The sequence below is a fragment of the Scyliorhinus torazame genome, chromosome 5, assembly GCF_047496885.1.
Source record: "Scyliorhinus torazame isolate Kashiwa2021f chromosome 5, sScyTor2.1, whole genome shotgun sequence".
NCBI lineage: Eukaryota > Metazoa > Chordata > Chondrichthyes > Carcharhiniformes > Scyliorhinidae > Scyliorhinus > Scyliorhinus torazame.
Window position 1 is genome coordinate 319680277 of NC_092711.1, and position 23425 is coordinate 319703701.

General features: G+C 48.5%; 1 protein-coding gene across 4 annotated transcripts in view; it reads left to right on the forward strand.

Moving 5' to 3' along the window:
* Positions 1 to 23425, forward strand: part of LOC140421311 (proto-oncogene DBL-like) — a 261868-nt gene that overhangs the window by 105684 nt on the left and 132759 nt on the right. For all 4 annotated transcript variants that reach the window (XM_072505953.1, XM_072505952.1, XM_072505956.1 and 1 more), the window contains 4 exons: positions 5781 to 5900; positions 9987 to 10103; positions 16730 to 16879; positions 21260 to 21375. In XM_072505953.1, coding sequence (XP_072362054.1) covers positions 5781 to 5900; positions 9987 to 10103; positions 16730 to 16879; positions 21260 to 21375 — 503 coding nt within the window. The remainder of the gene's footprint in view (positions 1 to 5780; positions 5901 to 9986; positions 10104 to 16729; positions 16880 to 21259; positions 21376 to 23425) is intronic.

Genomic DNA, 23425 nt, shown 5'->3' on the forward strand with positions numbered 1-23425 from the left:
ATCCATTTATATCTACTTTTTGTTTCCTGTCTGCCAACTAGTTTTCTACCCATCTCAATACACTACCCCCGATTCCATGCACTTTAATTTCACACGCTAATTTCTTACCTGCGACTTTGTCCAAAGCCTTTGGAAAGTCAAAATGTTCTTCCAATGTACTTCATTGGCTTTACATCACTTTGGGACATCCATGAGTCATAAAAGGTGTTGTTATAAATACAAGTCCTGTCATTATCATAGAATCACTACAATGCAGAAGGAGGCCATTTGGCCCATCGAGTCTGAACCGACCCTCCAAAATGCAAATGGTATTTGGAGGCAGCATGGTGGCACAGTGGTTAGCGCTGTTGCCTCACCGCGCCAGGGACCCTGGTTCGATTCCGACCTCGGGTCACTGTCTGTGCGGAGTCTGCACGTTCTCCCCGTGTGTGCGTGAGTTTCCTCCGGGTGCTCCGGTTTCCTCCCACAGTCCAAAGATGTGCAGGTTAGTTGGATTGGCCATGCTAAATTGCCCTTAGTGTCCAAAAAGATGAGGTGGGGGTTACTGGGTCACAGGGATAAGGTGTCGGCTTAAGTAGGGTGTTCTTTCCAAGGGCCAGCGTAGACTCGATGGGCTGAATGGCCTCCTTTTGCACTGTAAATTCAATGATTCCATGGTATCTGTGATCACATGATGAATGGCGGAGCAGGCTTGAAGGGCCAAATCGCCTCCTCCTACTCCTAATTTTTCTCTATCTATATATCTATGCTTCCAGCAACCGTTGTCATGGAAATCCCACTGATTCCCTAATGTCCTTTAGGGAAGGAAACCTGTTACCTCACAAGTCTGGTTCTCTGTGTGACTTCTGACCCACAGAGATATCGCTTCCACCTGAACTAACTGAACTCGCAATTCAGTTGAATCAACCTGTTACCAGCCGTTTAAAAAGAAAGCACCGCACCACCTTCTTGGGATGACTCAGGCTGCACGGGTGGGCACAGTGGTTAGCACTGCTCCATCACAGCGGCAGGGACCCGGGTTCGATTCCGACCTTGAGTGACTGTCTGTGTGCGGGGTCTGTACGTCCTCCCCGTGTCGGAGTACCTGTGAAAACGAACGCATTTGTTTTGGAGGATGTCACCGAGGGACAGCGCGTTCATGAGAAATAGAAGGCGGCAACGGATAGATCCTTGGGGAATACCAGAGGAATGGTGTGGGGATCCGGAAGAGAAGCCATTGAAAGTGATCCTCTGGCCAGGATTGGATGGATGAGACTGGGACCAGGTGAGGACATTCCCACCCAGCTGGAAAACAGGGGGGAGGACCCGGAGGAGGATGGTGTCGTCAACGGTGTCAAAGGCCGCAGGCAGGTCGAGAAGGATGGGGAGGGAAAGTTTACCGTTGTCACAGTCACACTGGATGTCATTTGTACCTAGGATAAGGAAAGAAAACTTGGGAAAATTCCAAACCCCTCGGGCAATGGAAACCAATTGAGGAGGTCGCACTGACTGTGTTATTTATAAAGAAACCGGCCTTCTATACAATGTGATCTCTGCCCCATCACGTTGTCAGTCCAGCTGCCTCTTGAAGGTGACACAGGGAGTCAGTATCCACCAGACTAGCTGCCAACATGTACCCAGGACTCACTACTCTCTGGGAAAGGATGGTATGTATTTAATACGGGCAGCACGGTAGCACAGTGGTTAGCACTGTTGCTTCACAGCGGCAGGGTCCCAGGTTCGATTCCCGGCTTGGGTCACTGTCTGTGCGGAGTCTGGACGTTCTCCCCGTGTCTGCGTGGGTTTCCTCCGGGTGCTCCGGTTTCCTCCCACAAGTCCCGAAAGACGTGCTTGTTAGGTGATTTGGACATTCTGAATTATCCCTCTACCTGAACAGGCACCAGAGTGTGGCGACTAGGGGCTTTTCACAGTAACTTCATTGTAGTGGTAATGTAAGCCTACTTGTGACACTAATAAAGATTATTATTATATACAGGCACGTCATAAGAGATTCACTCTTATGTAAAATGAAATTAAAATCACCTAATTAGCTTCTCTGCTTGAATGAATCTTTGTGCATTGTGATCAATTGGGCAGAATGATTACATCCCCGTATAATTCATCAGTAACGAATAAAGCCTTCCTGAGTGACACTGTTCGAGAAGATTGTTCAGTAAATCACCTTGGTGTCCCAAGCCCCTGTTTCATGGATAGCTACGATGTGTGAGTGCTTACACTGGAACGTCGGTGATGACTCGTATTGAGGCCATTCTGCACCTACCCTTCATTTCTTTCCAGGTTTCTTCTTGAACGCACCAGCTGTTACCTGGTGACTCACTGCAGAGCTGCCTGGTAAACTGGTGTACAGACTGGGGCCCGGGACTTTAGACAGACAATGGAAACCTGTGGGGTCATCATATTTCTGTTGACTAATAAATAAATCTATCAGTGTTTCTCTTCATACTCAGTCAAACATGGTTTCTATAGCACTGGGTGTCGGTCGTGGCTCAGTTGGTAGTGCTCACTGCCCCCTGAGCTGCGGGTTCACAATCGCGCTCCAGAAAACAAAGCAGCAGGCCCAGGTTTATGATCTGATGCAGCAATGAGGGAGTGTGGCACCGTGAACCCGCCACTTTTTAATTGAGATGTTAAACCAAGCTCTTTTTGTCCTCAGCTGAATGGACTGGGCGTTAAACAAAGGTCTGCTCACTGTGCACAGACGGTCAGGGGGCGTTCTCCCCAGTATTCTGGACTAATACTTGTCACTTGACCCACATTGCAGTGTTGCAGACTGGCTGAGCTTGCCCTTGTGGAAATTTAACGTCACCAATCCACCGACACTGCACATCTTTGGGTTGTGGGGGTAAAACCCACGCAAACATGGGGAGAATGTGCAAACTCCACACGGACAGAGACCCAGAGCCGGGATCGAACCTGGGACCTCGGCGCCGTGAGGCAGCAGGGCTAACCCACTGTGCCACCGTGCTGCCCTAAACTGCTTCCCATGTTACTTACATGACAACAGCGAACACACTTCAGAAGTACTTCATCGAGTGTGAAGGGCTGTGATAATGAGAGTTCATCATAAAGCTCCCACCTAAATCGCTGGCTTATCTCCTTCCCCTCCAACCCCCCCTCAGCCTCCTTCCCCCTCCCCCCAGCCTCCTCCTCCTCCCCCACCCACCTACCCCACCTCCTTCGCCTGTGCCTTTGCAGCGATGGATCTATGACTTACTCACTGGGTGGGGCCAGACTTTCAGGAAGCAAGGGATGAGGCAGTGGGCTCAAACATTACCGCCCCTGTGATCCTCTGGTCAGAGCTCCCAGTTCCTCTGTTATCAGACTGTAACTTGGAAGGGAGATTGGCAGAAATGTGGATGAATGTTGGTGGGGGCGGTGGGGGGGGGGGGGGGGGTCTGCTGGAAATGGAAAATTTGTGGGGAAGTTTCACCCCGACACATCCAGTCTGGATCTCAAAGAGTGTGAACAGCTTTCTTAATCAATTCTGATGACGATGTACGTTTAGTTTATCATTGCTTGCGATTGGAAAACCGTGCCTGCCACCTCAGCTTGGTGATGTGTTCAATGTGATTATCTCCTCCTGCTGTGTGGTTGCAATTGAGGCAATGGAAATTGGCACCACAGACTGGACAGAAAGGGTAACTTCAGTGAGAGGGCAGTGGGGTGCAGAACCTCAGTTAGGCTGGAGGTGATTCAGGGACCATGGCTTCCTTGGCTGGCTGTGTGAGCTGAAACCGGCGCAGTGAGGACAGGGGGCAGCTGGGTCCGTGTGAAAAACGGCACCAACAGAGATTTAAGGATTGAGAACGAAGCAGAGAAATGGTGGAGAAGGAAATTGTTTGAATTAAAGTCGAAACAGATTCAGAAAGAGCAAGAAAGAGAGGGAAAGAAATATTCGATTGAGAAAAATAAAAACACAAACATTTTTTTACCAACTGATTTAAAATTCATTACAAAAAATCTGGGGGAACAATTTTCCGGCTGTAGGAATGAGACTAAAGTATTTGAATCGTTTCCTTTCTGGGCCTCGGAATTTGAGTTCCATGACCAGGCCATACATCTCATCACTGTCATAATATCCACTCATGTATATAATGAGATGCAGACAGGAAGTGATTGACACACAGGATAACCAATGAACACACACGACACAGAACAACCAATCACCAGACAGGACACCACCACTATAAAGCACACAGGGCATTAAGACTCTCCCTCTCTCTACAAGACTCAGCTACTGAGATAGTCAGAGTGCACAAGCCAGTGAGCACTATCACCATGAGGTAGAGAGTTAGTCTGGTCAAGCCAGTAGGAGGTTATCAGTTAGATTGATAGAGTGTCAACTCACAGCAGACTATGTACAGCAATCAGGAAGTTCAATAAAACAGTGTTGGACCATCTCCTGTGTCGGAAGCCTGGTTCTAGTTTCACTGCATCCAGTTGCAGTCAACGTTGAACCAACTCACTTAACACATCAATCACTAAGGGCCCTTACTACATAAAATGCCAGCTCTAAACATCTCAACTAGGGCGGCACGGTAGCACAGTGGTTAGCACTGTTGCTTCACAGCTCCAGGGTCCCAGGTTCGATTCCTGGCTTGGGTCACCGTCTGTGTAGAGTTTGCATGTTCTCCGCCCGTGTCTACGTGGGTTTCCTCCGGGTGCTCCGGTTTCCTCGCACAAGTCCCGAAAGACGTGCTTGTTACGGACATAATTTGGACATTCTGAATTCTCCCTTTGTGTACCCGAACAGGCGCCCGAGTGTGGCGACTAGGGGATTTTCACAGTAACTTCACTGCAGTGTTAATGTAAGCCGACTTGTGACAATAACGATTATAATTAATTAATTAGTTTAATTCCTATTTTATGACGAAACTTCATTGGTTACTTGAAGCTGACGGGGTGACTGAGGGTGAGCTGCTGTTTTTGTGAAGATAGCAGTGAAGTAGTCATCCATCAACATGTGGTAATTCAGAATCCATGTGTATTTGTCCCTCACCACAAGTTGCTGCATTATTTACACATCAATAATCTATTTACACAGATAAATCACACTATCTTTGGTGCAACAAGTTGCTGGGTTGATTGCGGCACCAAAAACACTTAGGAATCACGGCACTGTCAGGGCAAAGGAGCCTGCTTGATGGACGGTACGTCCACCACCTTAAACATTCACCCCTCCACCACCGATGCACAGTAGCATCCGTGTGTACCATCTACAAGATGCATTGCAGGAACTCACCAAGGCTCCTTTGGTGGCACCTTCTAAATCCATGACCTCTGCCACCTTGATGGGCAAAGACAGCAGACACACGGGAAAACCATCATTGCCAGAAAGTTCCCCTCACTGACCATCCTGACTTGGAAATATATCTCCGTCCTTCATCGTCACTGGGTCAAAATCCTGGAACTCCCTCCCTTAACAGCACGGTGGGTGTACCTACACAATATGGACTCCAACGGTTCAAGAAGGCTGCTCACCACCACCTTCTCAAGGTTGGTGATGGGCAACAAATGCAGCCCTAGCTAGTGACGCCCCCACCCTGTGTACAAATGGAAAGGGCTTTTTGACTCATGCAGTTATAATGTGAGTGCAGGCAGACATGTCAGTCCGCAACTTTACTGAGTGGGATTATGTGCGGTGGAATCCACTTGTCATTCAACCTGTCATCCATCATATCTGCCCCATCGCACCTGCACTTCCCAGGAGTTTGCTCTGAATAGTCAGATACTCTGAAAGCTGGGCAAGAAATGAACATTTTACAATTTGTTCTCCTTAGGCCACGTGTCCAGAAAACCTGCAGCTGGTCCTGGTCCTGCGACCAACAGGATTCTTCCAACGTGCCATATCCGATATTAACTTCCGATTCAATCAGGATGACTTTATCCTCAAACTACCGGTAAGTCTCTTTCCTCAGCATCCCGGTGGATATTCTCTCCTTAGTCACTCTCTGTATTAACCTCAATGTCTCTCCCTCTCTGTCTCTCTCTCTCTCTCACTCTCCTCTTTCTCTCTCTTTCTCTCCCTGTCCCTGTCTCTGTCCCTCTCTCTCACTCTCCTCCTCTCCCTCTCACGCTTCCTCTCTCATGCTCCTTATCTCTCTCTCTTTCTCTCTCAATTTCTCTCTCTCTCTCAATCTCTCTCTCTCACTCTCCTCTTTCTCTCTCTTTCTCCATGTCTCTGTCTGTCTCTCTCTCTGTCTGTCTCTCTCTCTGTGTCCCTCTCTCTCACTCTCCTCCTCTCCCTCTCACGCTCTTTCTCTCTCTCCTCTCTCACGCTCCTTATCTCTCTCTCTTTCTCTCTCAATTTCTCTCTCTCAATCTCTCTCTCTCTCACGCTCCTTACCTCTCTCTCTCTAAATTTTTCTCTCTCTCAATCTCTCTCTCTCACGCTCCTTATCTCTCTCCCTCTCACTCTCCTCCTCTCTCTGTCTTTTCTCCCTTGTCTCATTTTGGCTCTGTGACTCAATCTACTGCTGTCTCCCTCCCTCTCTCTCTGTGACTTTAACGCTCTTTCTGCCTCTCGCACTTGCTGGCTGGGGTTTAGCTCAGTGGGCTAGGACAGCTGGTTTGAGGTGCAGAACAAGGCCAGCAGCATGGGTTCAATCCCCGTACCGGCTGAGGTTATTCATGAAGGCCCCGCCTTCTCAACCTTGCCCCTCGCCTGAGGACACGGCAGGAGGGGTTAATAAGATAGTTAAGAAGGCATAAGGGATACTTATCAGTCACGGCATAGCCTATAAGAGCAGGGAGGTTATGCTGGAGCTGGACAGGACTTTATTTAGGCCACAGCTGGAGTGCTGTGTTCAGTTCTGGTCACCCAGAAGGATGTGATTGCCCCAGAGAGGGTGCAGAGGAGATTCACCAGGATGTTGCCTGTTCACAGAAGAATACAGTGCAGAAAAAGCCCTTTGGCCCATTGAGTCTGCACCACTGCATAAAAGGACCTGAGCTGCCCACCTAACCCCATTTGCCAGCACTTGGCCCATAGTTTTGCACGGTATGTCATGCCACGTGCTCACCCAGGTACTTTTATTTTGTAAATTTAGAGTACCCAATTCATTATTTTCCAATTAAGGGGCGATTTAGCGTGGCCAATTCACCTACCTCGCACATCTTTGGGTTGTGGGGATTAGACCCACGCAAACACGGGGAGAATGTGCAAACTCCACACGGGCAGTGACCTAGAGCCAGGATCAAACCTGTAACCTCGGCGCCGTGAGGCAGCAGCACTATCGACTGCGCCACCGCGCTGCCCCGGTACTTTTTAAAGGATGTGAGGCACCCCGCCTCTACTACCCCCCCAGGCAGTGCGTTCCACACCGTCACCACCCTCTGAGTAAAAGGGTTTTCCTCAAATCCCCCCCTAAACCTCCCGTTCCTCACCTTGAACTTGTGTCACCTTGTGACTGATCCTTCAACTAAGGTGAACAGCTGCTCACTATGCACCCTGTCCGTGTCCCTCATAATCCTGTCCACCTCGATCAGGTCACCCCTCAGTCTTCTCTGTTCCAGCGAAATCGACTCAAGCCTATCCAACCATAACAGAAATGTTCCATCCCAGGCAACATCCTGGTGAATCGCCCCTGCACCCCCTCCAGTGCAATCACATCCTTCCTCTAATGTGGCGGCCAGAATTGCACACAGTACTCCAGCTGTGGGCTCACCAACATTCTGTACAACTCCAACATGACTTCCCTGCTTTTGGAGAGACTGGATAGGGTCGGGTTGTTTCCTTTGGGGCAGTGAAGGCTGAGAGGGGACCTGTTCGAGGTGTATACGATTATGAGGGGCATGGACAGGGGGGATAGGAAGCTGCTGTTCCCCTTAGTTCACGGGTCAATAATATGTGGGGATAATTTAAAGGTGAGGGGCTGGAGGTTTAGAAGTTCTTTCACCCCGAGGGTGGTAGGAACCGGAATGTCCTGCCTGGGAGGGTAGTGGAGGAGGGAAACCTCACTATCTTCAAAGAGCAAGTGGATGAACACTTGAAATGTCAACATTCAAAGCTATGGGCCAAGGACTGGAAAGTGGGATTAGTCTAGATTGACTGGAGTTTTGTTAGTTCAGACTCGATGGGCGGAGGGCCGCTTGAGCACAGTGTGACTCTATGGCCCTGAATCTCCGGCCGCGTAGCGGTTAAAGGAGAGCACAGTATGGCCAGAGAATACTGGGAGAGGCCTGCAGCGAACTTCCTGACCAGCTCCGCGCCTCGCGAGATTCTCCGGAGTCCCGCCAGACGTCGGAGTCGGAACCCCGCCCCAAATGGGCTCGCGGAAGTAGGTCGTAAACCTACTTAAGATCTACCTGCCCTGGATCCACCGGCCTTCCTCGATTCTCCGGCCTCTCCAGGGGGGCTGCAGCCGGGCGTCGATCAGCGCTGGTCCACACAAACCTGATTCCTGTGGTGCCTTCCAATATCAGAACATCCCGAGTGCTTTGCAGACCAAGAAGTACTTTTGAAATGTAATCACAATTGTAATGTGGCTGCGTTATTGCCGTGTTGGATTGCCTTTAGTGTCAATGCATCTCGCACCCGACGCAATGCCTGCATGTCACCTGTTACCTCATCAGATGCAAAGCACTTTGGGACGGTCCCGTTGTCGTGGACAACACGAATGAGATGCACAGGTTAAAAGCAAAATGCTGCGGATGCTGGAATCTCAAACCAAAGAAAATATGCTGGACAATCTCAGCAGATCTGGCATCATCTGTAGGGAGAGAAAAGAGCGAACATTTCGCGTCTAGATGATCTTTGTCAAAGCTAAAAGACATCGAAAGTGGGAGATATTTGTACTGTGGGTGAGGGAATGAAAGATGAATCATAGCCACAGAAACCAAGGGGGGAACAGAGTGCTAATAGTCACAGAAATCAAAGGAACAGAGTGCTAATGGCCACAGAAACGAAGGGAACAGAGTGCTAATAGCCACAGAAACCAAGGGAACAGATTGCTAATAGCCACAGAAACCAACGGAACAGAGTGCTAATAGTCACAGAAACCAACGGAACAGAGTGCTAATGGCCACAGAAACCAAGGGAACAGAGGGCTAATAGCCACAGAAACCAAGGGGACAGAGTGCTAATAGCCACAGAAACCAAGGGAACAGAGTGCTAATAGACACAGAAACCAAGGGAACAGAGTGCTAATAACCACAGAAACTAAGGGAACAGAGTGCTAATAACCACAGAAACCAAGTGAACAGAGTGCTAATAGCCACAGAAACCAAGGGAACAGAGTGCTAATAGCCACAGAAACCAAGGGAACAGAGTGCTAATAGCCACAGAAACCAAGGGAACAGAGTGCTAATAGCCACAGAAACCAAGGGAACAGAGTGCTAATAGCCACAGAAACCAAGGGAACAGAGTGCTAATAGCCACAGAAACCAAGGGAACAGAGTGCTAATAGCCACAGAAACCAAGGGAACAGAGTGCTAATAGCCACAGAAACCAAGGGAACAGAGTGCTAATAGACACAGAAACCAAGGGAACAGATTGCTAATAACCACAGAAACCAAGGGAACAGAGTGCTAATAGCCACAGAAACCAAGGGAACAGAGTGCTAATAGCCACAGAAACCAAGGGAACAGAGTGCTAATAGCCACAGAAACCAAGGGAACAGAGTGCTAATAGCCACAGAAACCAAGGGAACAGAGTGCTAATAGACACAGAAACCAAGGGAACAGATTGCTAATAACCACAGAAACCAAGGGAACAGAGTGCGAATGGCAATGACTCACCTTTCATTCCCTCACTCACAGTATAAATATCTCCCACTTCCGATACCTTTTAGCTTTGACAAAGGGTCATCTGGACTCGAAACATTAGGTCTTTTGTCTCCCTACAGATGCTGCCAGACCAGCTGAGAGTTTCCAGCATTTTCTCTTTTGGTTTGAGAGGCATCGCTTATCTTCATTCTATATACCCTGTTGAAGGTGAACGCTCCTTTCTGAAATGTGTGGGATGGCTCACTCTGCTCTTCCTGCAGGTTGTTATGCTGAATTCAGTCACAGAGTTGTTGAAGTATATCGATGAAACCCATCTGACTCACGAGTTTGGCGGCACCCTTGACTACTGTCACAATGAATGGATCCTATTCCGCACTGTAAGTATGACACGTTGCGGGTGATACAAGGTTGAGGCAGTAACTGCAGCAAAGCACTGCCTCAGCACTCCCTGAGTCAATATTTAATCGGGTAAATTTAGAGAACTGGGATCCACAAATACAAAAGGTGGGTTTCTCTGGCCCCCCCAGCTGCGTGTATCCCGGCGGTGGGATGTGGCGCACCGTTCACAGGCAAAGGGATTCTCTATTCCCGCAATTTACAGTGCAGAAGGAGGCCATTCGGCCCATTGAGTCTGCACTGGTCCTTGGAAAGAGTACCCTACCTAAGTCCATGCCTCCACCCTATCCCCGTAACCCCATCAAACCTTTTTTGGACATTAAGGGCAATTTAGCCTGGCCAATCCACCTAACCTGCACGTCTTTGGACTGTGGGAGGAACCCGGAGCACCCGGAGGAAACCCACGCATACACGGGGAGAACGTGCAGACTCCGCACAGACAGTGACCCAAGTCGGGTATCGAACCTGGGACCCTGGAGCTGTGAAGCAACTGTGCTAACCACTGTGCTACCGTGCTGCCCAGGATAGTTTGGCACAAGATAGTTACAAAAGTTTCAGCCAGGAGGTGATGAGAAAGTCGATGTTGCTACCACAGCGAGCAGTTGAACTGAAAAGCACAGCCATATTTGATGGAAAGGTCGACACTTAGATGAGGGAGACGGGATAAAATAATAGAATGGTTACAAGACACAAGGAGGCCATGCGGCCCATCACATCTGTATGAGCTATTTGCATAAACAATTAGTCCCCCCCCGCCCCCCCCCCAATCCTTACCCTGTAGCCCTGCAGTTATTTTCCCTTCAGTAATCAGAAGTGTGGGTCAATGGGGTCAGACGAAGGTGAAGAGGGGTCGGAGGAGGCTCATGTGCAGCATTTATACCCCAGTATCGACCAATTGGGCCCAGTGTTTGGATGCTGTGAAATCCGGTTCAAATCCGTGTGACATTTACAAACCTTGAAACGAGCTGCTTGGGATTAATTCAGACAACACAGACACTTGAGCTACTGGTTTTCGATTTGAGGGAAGTAAATAGTGTGACGGTTTCCGTGTTGGTTTGTGAAACTCAAGGTTCTTATTCTCTTGAATTATTTTATGTTTTTGTGCACAGCAATTGTGAAGACTTGCTCCTGATTTTATTTGTGCGGCAAAACTCTATCTCTCGCTCTCAGTCTCCATCTTTTTTAAAAGTGGCCAAATCGATTTCAAACTAATGGATTAAGTCTGTAATCAGGAAGTTTAACTGGCCTGAGGGTATAAATGTTTTGATGTCACTGTTGTGTTATTCACCCTGGGGTAACACGGACTGCAACTGGATGCAGTTGTACTTGAAAGTCGACTCCAAACTTTGGTGTTAGTTCAATGCGCTTTATTGAACTTGTTAAGCTGGGGGTTTGACACTCTACTAATCTAAGCGTGTTTACTATAACTAACTAGACCAGACTAGCTCTGAGCCATGTGTAGAAGGTGCTAACTGATATATACACCCTGACTGTCACTACAGTTGTCACCAGTGGAAAGAGGCAGAGTGCTGATGCCTCGTGTGTTTTATAGTGGGAGACCACCCTCTAGTGTTCTCCCTGGTGATTGGTTGTGTTCTGTCCTGTGTGTTGATTGGCTGTACTGGGTGTCTGTCACTGCCTTCTGTATCTCATTATGTGCATGAATGCATATCCTGAGAGTCACCTACACTGACGTCCCGGTTTACAAAGTCAATTTTATGAAATCCTGCTCCTGGATTGAAACCTCGCCCGATGGGATTGAATTCCTGGAATCTATGTGTGGTCCCAGTTGGTGAGGTTTCACCGGGAGGGAGTGTGACCTCAGATAACAAACCTTTGTGCATTGTCGTGCGATGTTGGGCATCCTTGGCTTGAAGCCCTTTGTGGCAGGCGATCTAAATAAATGACCCCAAACACAGCTAGTCTCTGCTCACTCCAAAATAATGATTATAAATTTATAAGTCTTTGCAGCATGGCAATATAAATTACATTCTGTATGAATAAACCTCAGCACTGCCAAAGCAGACAGATGTGAATAAATGCAAAGTCTCGCTGACCGACATTGCTGCCATAGTGTTTGACATTATCTGCATGTTTACCAGCCCAGGGCAATGTTGCAGAATTAATTACAAAAGGCAATGAGCTAGCAATTTCCACAATCCCAATCTCCAAAACAAACCACAGCAAGATTTCTGAGGCCTTCTCTGTTTTATTACATGGTTTTATAGAAAACAGATGGGCAATTCTTCGTGCTTTCCTCAGTGTTCGCAAGCAGTGCTCACTAACAATGAAACCATGTGTGATATTCAGTCTCTAAACCCCGGCAATCCAATCCACCAATCTCACTTCCCTGCCCGCTTAAATTGATGAGAGTAGGCCTGGATTTTCTGTATCCCCGAGATTGCCTCATTGGGAGTGAATCCCAGCTCAGGACGCCAGCAACTTGTGAGTGTCGGATTAGGGTGGCCACTGGAAAGGGGACCAGCTGCAGTGTTGGGGTCATCTAATCTTTTACTGAGCTCCTGAACACGTCACCCCCACCCCTGACCCACCCACAACTCCGTCAGCACTGCCATGTCCACAAATCCAGCTAATTACTGGAAAGACCAAAGCTATTGTCATCAGCAGGCAGCACAAAGTCTGCACTCTCGCCGAGCTCCTCCCTGGTCACTGCCTCTCGCGTTCTCTTGTATAACCTCCGCTGTTAGTTTCCCATCAGCCCCTGTGCTGGCAAACCAAGAAGACCAGTCCCTCATTAATCAAATTCTCTTCCTCACTCCGAAACTCTTCATGTAACTCTGTAATCCTCCCCTGCTCCACTCTCCTCTCCTCTGATCCCTCACACACTCCTGCTCCCTTTCTTTCTGTGCTGACAGGCAGTTCTCAGCTACCTGGGCCCCAAGCTCCCCAATTCACCCCTTAAACCTCTTTGCCGCTTCAGACATTGACTAACAGCAGGCCACCATTCGCATGACCAAGCCAACCCTGTTATTCCATCTGTTAATTCCGAGAGATTAATGGGATTTCATGGAATCTATGGCACTTTGGACCAAACTGGTCTCAGCAGGAGTTCATGCCCCACACGAGCATCCTCCCATCTAATGACTTCTTCTCACTCTACTTCTGTATCCCTCTAATGCCTTTCCTTGGTGCTCACATCAAACCGCCTGGTTTGGGTTTAGCTCAGTGGGTTAAGCAGCTGGTTTGTGATGCAGAACAAGGTTAGCAGTGCGGGTTCAACTCCTGTACCAGCTGAGAATTCTGAATTCTCCCTCTGTGTACCCGAACAGGCGGCGGAATGTGGCGACTAGGGGCTTTTCACAGTAACTTCATTGCAGTGTTAATGTAAGCCTACTTTTGACAACAATAAAGATTATTTATTAAGTGTACCAGTTCCCAATCTTCTTCCACCTTTCCATAATTTTCCTCTCCTAACTGCTGCTTCTTTAGGTGGTTGCCTATTATTCCTCCTTTATGAAATGCTAAAGAAGTCGTGGTTGGGTTCTTCAGACCTTGCTGTCTCACGTTGACAGCCCCAGATTAAGAAATAACAGCAAAGACAGTAATCTCTCACACAAAACCAGAAAATGCTGGACAATCTCAGCAAATCTGACAGTGTCTGCGGAGAGAGAAGGTGATGTGTTGGGTGCTCTGGATCCGTGGAACACATCCAGGACACCAACACTTAAAATAGTGCAACACTATTTTATTAAGCTCGAAACTGTTGAACATACTTTCACTGTGGGTTAACACGATGTTAGATTAGCTAAGGACCTATGCCTGTCGTAACCAGTCTATGCACTCAGCACATGGTGAAGATCTGTGCTGTAAGCTGTAAGCTCTGTCCTTGTAGTAGGCTGCATCCCGAATGAGCAGGAAAACTGATGCCCTCTGTCTTTATAGTGAGTGTGCTCTAACTGGTGATTGGCTGCGGTGTTGTGTGTGTTGGTTGGTCTTGCTGTGTGTCCATCAGTGTGTGTGTCTGCACCATGATATACTGGTGTATATTATGACATCCCCCTTTTATAAAAAAATGTATGTTTGTGGCAATAAATAATGTGTGGTGATAATGTTCCTAACTACGTGTGGGGTGCGAAGACATATTTACAGGACTATGTACATGAGAACTAAGCTATTTACATGGGAAGGTGCCTGGTGCAGAGAAGCAGTATGCAACAAGAGTAACAAGATCAACACTGTATACAAACCAGGGAAACGATCAAACAAAGCAACGAAACAATTCAGAGAGTCCATAAATTCGAAGAGTTCAGAAATTTAGTCTCTGAGGTGGGCGACGAATTCTGGTTGACCGCCTCAAGGGTGGGTCGAGAGCCGCCGGTTCAGGAGCAGGCTGGACTGCGTCAAAGTCAGGGGGAGGCAGTGTGACAGGGAGCTCTGCATAGTCCGTGGCAGGGTCAGCAGGAGGGCGTGGCGACACTGGAGGATCACGTGGCGAGCGTGGAACGAGACGAAGGGCGCGTCGATTGCGGCGCAGAATAGAGCCATCCAGTAGACAAACCAGGAACGAGTGGGGGGCCACCTGCCAAAGGACCAGCCACCATCCGGAAGATGGATGCGGACGTTGTCATCTGGAGCGAGAGCAGGGAGATCAGCTGCACGGGAGTCATGAGCCGCCTTGTGCTGTGCACGAGACAGCTGCATCCGGCGAAGGACCGGAACGTGGTTGAGGTCTGGGACTTGGATGGACGGCACCGTCGTCCTCAGGGTGCGACTCATGAGTAATTGGGCTGGCGACAGGCCAGTGGACAGTGGGGTGGAGCGATAGGCCAGCAGGGCTAGGTAGAAATCAGACCCAGCATCGGCAGCCTTGCATAGGAGCCGTTTGACGATATGTACTCCCTTCTCTGCTTTGCCGTTGGATTGGGGGTACAGGGGACTGGATGTCACGTGGGCAAAATTGTACCGCCCGGCAAAGTTGGACCATTCCTGGCTGGTGAAGCAGGGGCCATTGTCTGACATAACCGTGAGCGGGATGCCGTGTCGAGCAAAGGTTTCCTTACATGCACAAATTATTGCAGACGAGGTGAGGTCGTGCAACCGTATCACCTCCGGGTAATTCAAAAAGTAGTCCACGATCAGGGCATAGTCACTACCCGGCGCGTGGAACAGGTCAATGCCCACCTTGGTCCATGGTGACGTGACCAACTCATGGGGCTGCAGGAAGCGCTGACAAGTGGGACAGTTGAGCACTGTGTTGGCTATGCCCTCATTAATGCCGGGCCAGTACACTGCCTCTCGGGCCCGGCGGCGGCACTTTTCCATGCCAAGGTGCCCTTGTGTAGTTGTTCCAGGACAAGTTGGCGCACGCTATGCGGGACGACAATGCGGTCCAGTTTTAGAAGAACCCTCGCGATTCTCCGCTCCCGCGACTAAGTGCCCACGCCGTCGAGTTTCATGACAGCGCAAAATGGCCCCGATCGCAATCGATTCACGGCCATAAATGGGCCAGAAGCGGGGCCGCGAGGAACTCGGGGGCGTGTCGCGAAAGCAGCGTCGTCAGCGCGCCAGGCATTGGCGCCGCGTAAAAGTGGTGCCGCGTAAATGTCTCGCAAAGGTGAGAGAAATTTTTTCGCACTGGCTTCGATGCTTCAAGGCCTATCTCGCCGCATCGTCTACGCCATCCGTCACGGACGAACAGAAACTGAGTCTTCTCCACGCACGGGTGAGCCATTGTATTTCTGTCCAGCTCGACGGCGCTGTGTCCTATCCAGAGGCCCTCGCACTACTCGAACGCCTCTATGTGCGGCCTGTGAACGAGGTCTACGTGCGACACGTCTTCACCACTCGCCGCCAGCGCCCCGGGGAGTCGCTAGATGATTACCTACGCGACCTCAAAGCCCTCGCGCGCAACTGTAACTACCAGGCCGTTACGGCCCCTCAGCATATGGAGCTCTCTACCCCAGACGTTTACGTGGCGGGGGTCCGATCGAACTCTGTGAGACAGCGCCTGCTCGAAAAAGGGGCCCAGAGCCTGGAGGGCATGGTAACACTAGCTACCTCTCTGGAGGTCGCGTTTCAGAGCCTTACTGCGTTCCCCGCTGACCACGCGACAGTTGTAAGCTGATTTAAACCACGGTTTACTTCTCAACGTGTCTCTCAGTGAATTGATGGTCGCATCAGACTTTAGTGAGTAACAGTGGTGGAAAACCACGTGCAGGGGTACAGGGAAAAGGCAGGGGACTGGCTCTAAATTGTAATGCTCGTTTAGAGAGCCGGCGCAAACACCATGGGCCGAATGGCCGGCACCATTGCGATGGGCCGAATGGTCTCCTTCTGCATCCTAACAATTCTGTCATTCTGAGATATCAATCATTGTCTGAACAAATTGAAGACTTTGGTGAAACTTATTTAGTGTCACTTTTTTTCTCCTTTTCCTTCTCTCTGCAGCAGAGCAAAATGCTGAATAATTGGTAAAGTCTGGAATGTGTTTTAAAGGTGTCTCCCCCCACCCCCCCCCCCAACCCCCCCTCAACCAGCATCAAATATGGAAGAGCCCACCTTAGCTCTCAGCGGTTCCAATTTTCACTTGAAACCCGTGTCTAATGGCGCATTATCTTCACTCATGTCTTGGTGTTCTTGGATTCAGGCTATTGAGAGCTTTGCAGTAATGGTGAAGGAGATCGCTCAGATGCTGCAGGCGTTTGGAACTGACCTAGCTGAGGCTGAACTGCCCGATGATTTGCATTCTGTAGAGGACCTACTCATTGCAAGAACTGAAAAATACAACCAGTTGAAGGTGAGCTACAATGTTTGCCTATTAAAAGCACAGTGTCTATTCATTGTAGGATTGAAGGGAGGTTTGATCAGCGTGTGTGGGAGAAAGGGACAGAAGGATGTGCGGTGAAGAGAGGTGGAGAGAAGTCTTTGCAGAATGTGAACACTAGCACAGAGCATCTAGATCAAATAGCCTGTTCTTGAGTGAACACTTGATATAACTCTCTGCAAAGGGAGATATGCAGGTAAAGTTCAGCTGACAAGGCAAGTTTGGCTCATTTTGCAGCACTCTTGCCTTTGATACAGAAGGTCCAGGACTCGTGTAAAAGAGGGCAAGACATGTGTTCCCCAGAACACATGACGTCAGGATGTTCCCAAAGTACTTCTGAAACATTATAGGAAACGTTTCAGCCACTTTGTGCACCACAAGCACTCACAGCCAGCAGGGTGATCAGCACTCACAGTCAGCAAAGTGATCAGCACTCACAGCCAGCAGGGTGATCAGTACTCACAGCCAGCAGGGTGCTCAGCACTCACAGCCAGCAAAGTGATCAGCACTCACAGCCAGCAGGGTGATCAGCACTCACAGAAAGCAGGGTGATCAGCACTCACAACCAGCCGGGTGCTCAGCACTCACAGCCAGCAAAGTGATCAGCACTCACAGCCAGCAGGGTGATCAGCACTCACAGAAAGCAGGGTGATCAGCACTCACAACCAGCAGGGTGACCCTGTGACCAAAAGAGAAAATGCTGGAAAATCTCAGCAGGTCTGGCAGCATCTGAAGGGAGAGAAAAGAGCTAATGTTTCAAGTCCAGATGACCCTTTGTCAAAGTTAAAAGGCATAGAAAGTAGGAAATATTTACACTGTGGGGTGTGGGAATGAAAGATGAGTCATTGCCACAGAAACCAAGGGAAAGTCCCCAGGGAGAATAAAAGGTGTGAAAGGCCAAACGGCAGAGAAACTAACATCAGAGGGTAAACTGTGGTAGATGTAGATGTGGGGGAAGGGGGAAAATGGGTGGGAGAGAGGTAAAATGAGAAAAAGGGAGGGATAAGATAGGGGGAAAGAGTGGGGGAAAATATATATAAAGAAAGACAAGAAAGAAATAAAAGGTAAAAGACAGTTAAAATGAAATGGAATGAAAACAAAGGGGTCGAGGTGGGGTAGAGCTGATCATCTGAAGTTGTTGAATTCGATGTTCAGGCCGGAAGGCTGTCGCGTGCCTAACCAGAAGGTGAGATGTTGTTCCTCCAGTTTGCGTCGCGTTGGGCTTCACTGGAACATTGTAGCAGGCCAAGGACAGACATGTGGGCAGGGGGGCAGGGTCTTGTGTTAAAATGCCAAGCCGCGGGAAGGTCAAGGTCCTGAATGCGCATAGGCCGAAGGTACTCAGCAAAGCGATCACCCAGTCTGCGTTTGGTCTCTCCGATATAGAGGAGACCACATTGGGTGATCAGATGACCTGCAGGAGCGCCGCAGCAAAACAACTTCCTTTGGTGCTGGACGATTCCGTGACTCTCCATTTCATCTACTATCCCTCTGATGAGTGAACCCCAGGAACGACTTCAGTTTCTGTTTTACTGACGTTTATGTAAACCTCTTGCTAAAATTATAGCAGAGAATTGGGGGATCCTCAGTGGGATTTTGTCCCCTGAATTAAAATCACAAATCCATTGTTTGTACAGACGTGGCGGGAGCGGCTGTTTATTTCCATAATTTCCTATTTTGCAGAAGTGTTGCACCCCCGGAGGTCCCATCTTTCCAATGGAATCTCAAAATGACAGCTCTTGTTGTGAAAGTAAAAGATTCCGTGGCCTGTATTTTGAAGTTTTGAGAAAGGGCAATGATGTTCCATCTGTTTATTGGTGTTCTTGGAAGGAGAAACGTACGCCTTAGATAAAGCGGAGCCTGTAGAAGGGCTGTACTGGGATTTCCAGAAGACTTTTGATAAGGTGTCGCATCAAAGGTTACAGTAGAAAATAAAAGCTCATGGTGTCAGGGGTAACAAGTTAGCCTGGGTACAAGACTGGCTGACTGGCAGAAAACAGAGGCCAGCATTTTCTGTTTGGCAGGGTGTGACGAGTGGTGTCCCACAGGAGTCTGAGCTGGGCCTCCACGTTTTGCAATTTGTATCAATGACTGAGGTAAGGCAGCTAAATTTGCAGATGATTTGCAAAGATAGGTTGGAAAGTATGATGTGAAGTGGACATAAGCGGGGTGCAGACGGATGTAGATCAGTTGAGTGAGCAGGCAAACATCTGGCAGAAGGTGGAGTATAATGTGGGAATATGTTCACTTTGGCAGGAAGAATAAAAAAGCAGAGCATTACTTGAATGAAGACTGACTGCAGAATTCCAAGGTGTGGAGGGGATCACAAAACGTTTGTATACAGGTGCAACAAGTAATTAAGAAGGCCAATAGAATACTTTCTTCATTACTAGAGGAAATCAACATAAAATAATTGAGCAATTGAACATCAACATCCTGGGGGTTACCATTGGTCAGAAACTGAACTGGACCAGCTGTATAAATACTGAGGTTAAAAGAGCAGGTCAGAGGCTGGGAACTCCGCAGCGGGTAACTCACGTCTTGACTTCCCACTCACGTCTTGACTTCCCAAAGCCTGCCCACCATCCCCAAGGCACAAGTCAGGAGTGTAATGGAATACTCTCCACTTGCCTGGATGAGTGCGGCTCCAACAACACTCAAGAAGCTTAACACCATCCAGGACAAAGCAGCCCCGCTTGATTGCTCCCTCTTCCACAAACATTCAAACCCTCCTCCACCGTCGAACACTGGCAGCCGTGTGTACCATCTACAAGATGCACTGCAGGAACTCACCAAGGTTCCTTAGGCTTCCAAACCCACAACCTCGACCATCGAGAAAGACAAGGGCAGCAGACATTTGGGAACCCCACCATTTGGAACTCCCCTCTAAGCCACTCACCACCCAGACTTGGAAATATATCACCGTTGCTTCACTGTCGCTGGGGCAAAATCCTGGAACTCACTCCCTAACAGCATTATGGGTGGACTTACACCACATGGACAGCAGCAGTTCAGGAAGACAGATTGCCCCACCACCTTCTCATGGGCAATTTGGGAGGGCAATAAATACTGGCCTAACGAACGAAGCCAACATCCCTCAAATGAATAACACAAATAGAACCAAGAATGTTATATTTCAGTTGGCCATAACATGGTTCAGACTACATCTGGAATACTGTGTACAGTTTTGGTTTCCTTATTTGAGGAAGATGTAAATGTGTTGGGGGCAGTTCAGAGGAGATTTACTGGATTGATACCTGGATTGAGCGGGCTGTCTTATCAAGAAAGGGTGGACAGACTGGGCTTGTTTCCACTGGAGGTTACATGAATAAGAGATGACTTGCTGGAAGGAAAATAGATCGTGAACGGTCTTGACGAATTGGATGAAAATCACGTTTCCTTGTGTAGTGAGCCCAGAATTAGGGAGCACTGTTTTAAAATTAGAGTAAGAAGTCTTACAACACCAGGTTAAAGTCCAACAGGTTTGTTTCGATGCATGTTGGACTTTAGTTAAAATCCTGTTGGACTTTAACCTGGTGTTGCAAGACTTCTTACTGTGCTCACCCCAGTCCAACGCCGGCATCTCCACATCATTAAAATTAGAGGTCACCCTTTTAGAGCAGAAGGCATTTCTCCTCTCCGAGGATTGTGCAACTTTAGAACTCTCAGCCTCCGAAGGTGGTTGAGGTGGGTGGGTGGGGGGATCATTGAATGTTTTTAAGGCTGAGGCAGATAGATGCTTGTAGGCAAGGTAATCAAAGGTTATCGGGTTGATGGGACTGTGGAGTTCGAAACGCAAACAAATCAGCCATGATTTCATTAAATGACAGAGCAAGCTCGAGGGGCTGAATGGCCCCTCGTATGTTCACATGAAGCACAGCAGGGGAGTTCTTTCTGTTCTCCTGGACAATATTTATCAAATAAAAACAACATATCTGATCATTAGTACGTCAATGTTTGTGGCAGCTTTCTTCTGTGTCCGAATTGACCGCCGGCTTCCCTACATGCAGCAGTCTCAACATTTCCAACCTACGCCGTTGTGTGCAAAGTGCACTGGGACATCCTGAGCTCGTGAGAGGCCCTAGAAAAATGCATGTTCTTTCGTTAAGACTCCTGGTATTGGTGCACCGTTAAATCTTACATCTTAAATCTGCCTCTTTGACCGAGCTTTTGATTATCTGTAACCTGCCTATCTCGCTCTGTGGCTAAGTGCCAATTATTATTTTGGTAATCACTTCTGAGAAGCACTCCTGGGACGTATTGTTAAAGGCACAATTTAAGTGCAGCTGGTTATTGCTGATTTGGAATGGTTGGCCACTTGTTCAATCGGCTGCTGTTTGTTCGCTTGCACAGAATGACGTTCAAAGGGTGATTAAGGAGGGTGACCTGCTTCTGACCAACCTCATGGAGCCTGACAGTAATGCACAGTGTACAATGGAGAAGGATGGAGATCGAGCGACTGTGAAAAGGTGAGCTGTGTTAAAGGAGCCCTGGGTTTGATACCGCTCACTGTCTGGGTTTACACTCTGGAAAGCAGACTGAGAGTTTTCAGGTTTTGTTAGGGATTCATAGTGTAAGAGCCCTTCCTGTTTATTTCCTTTGTTCCCACTTATTTTACTTGATTACTTTTGGTCCATGGATCCATAGTTAGAATGTGCCTTGAAGCAGAATAGTGCTCACCAGGATAGTGTGTTCCTAGGTTTTGTATTTTGGAGAGGACATAGCAGACTCATTGGGGCTGAGTGAAGCTTCGGAAACAGTTTTGGAGGAAGTCAGTTCGATTGGATAACTGGCAACTGATGGGCTGGCCAGGGCCAGTATTCTGCCTGACAACAGTCAGTGATTGGTTCCTGCCAGGTGTTTCTTCGGAGTGAACTTGCCAGAAACCTCTAGACCCTCGAAGAGGAGTTTCGTTTTCTCCTTCTCTCTGCTGCCTGCTGTCTGCTGTCTCTGTGAGTCTGCAGTGATGATCATTACAAGCTGAAGGAAAAGGAATAACCCAACTGAAGGCCCAACCTTGAGAAAGAAACTAACTGAAAGACACCCCTCTGAATTAAAGATCCTTATCCTTTTATTTTATTAATATTTACTTTACCTTTCAGTCACCCTTTTCGCTCTGTTGTTTGGCTGTGTGTGTGTGTCTGTGTGTGTGTGTTTTTCTGTCTGTATGCGTGTGTGTTTGTCTGTGTGTGTGTGTGTTTATCTGTGTCTGTGCGTGTGTTTGTGTGTGTGTGTTTGTGTGCGTGTGTTTGTTTGTGTGTGTGTTTCCGTGTGTGTGAGTTTGTGGGTGTGTATGTGTGGGTGTGTATGTTTGTGTGTATGTGTGGGTGTGTATGTGTGGGTGTGTATGTTTATGTGTGTGTGTGTTTGTGTGTAGTTAGAAAGGGGGAGGGGTTGGGAACCAGATAGCGGACAGTCAGTTGCATTTTTTCTGTTTATTTAATTATAATTATTGAAATGAAATGAAATGAAAATCGCTTATTGTCACAAGTAGGCTTCAAATGAAGTTACTGTGAAAAGCCCCTAGTCGCCACATTCCGGCGCCTGTTCGGGGAGGCTGGTACGGGAATCAAACCGCGCTGCTGGCCTGCCTTGGTCTGCTTTCAAAGCCAGCGATTTAGCCCAGTGTGCTAAACCGGCCCCATTGTCAGCTGGAGGTCTCCTTTGCAGCTGCTGATTTTGGTGCACCATCATGCTGATATCAGGAAACAGCAAGCCAAGACTGGCGTCAAGCCATCAGCCCGTCAGCATCTCAGCCGGGGTGACCATAGTCACCATGTGTGGTGTTGTCCTATAGGAGATTAGGAACCAAGCCGGTTTCCTCCCACAGTCCAAAGATGTGCAGGTTAGGTGGATTGGCCGTGATAAATTGCCCTTAGTGGCCAAAATTGCCCTTAGTGTGGGGTGGGGTTGCTGGGTTATGGGGATCGGATGGAGGTGTTGACCTTGGGCAGGGGGCTCTTTCCAAGAGCTGGTGCAGTCTCGATGGGCCGAATGGCCTCCTTCTGCACTATAAATTCTATGTTAATCTATGTTAATAATAAAAGGTTACTGTGTTTAAATTTTACAAACCTGGTGACTAGTCAATTTAAGTCAACCAAAGCCACGGCTATCAATATAAAATCTAATTTCACCTGTGCTGCGATTCTGGGGTCGGGGCGGCGGGGGGGGGGGGGGGGGGGGGGGGGCTCATATTGAAAAAAATATATATTTTTATACCAGCATTTTCCGTTTCATACATAATATGAAAACAACACATTCCACCCAAACAACTCACCTGTCACAACCCACTGACAAAACAACCTCCCTCAACCCCCCCTCCCCCCCGCCTGCGCGTCACGATGATGCCAGTTTGCAGGCAAACCGGCACTGGCTCCGATTTCGGCGTGAGAATCAATTCCCGGTTTCGGCGTCTGGCTACGGATAATCCAGCCCATGATTCACGCGGATCGGAACCAACTTTGATAACGCCCCCAATTTAAACTGTTGCTGAAATTGTCTCCATATCTTCAGGGTGGA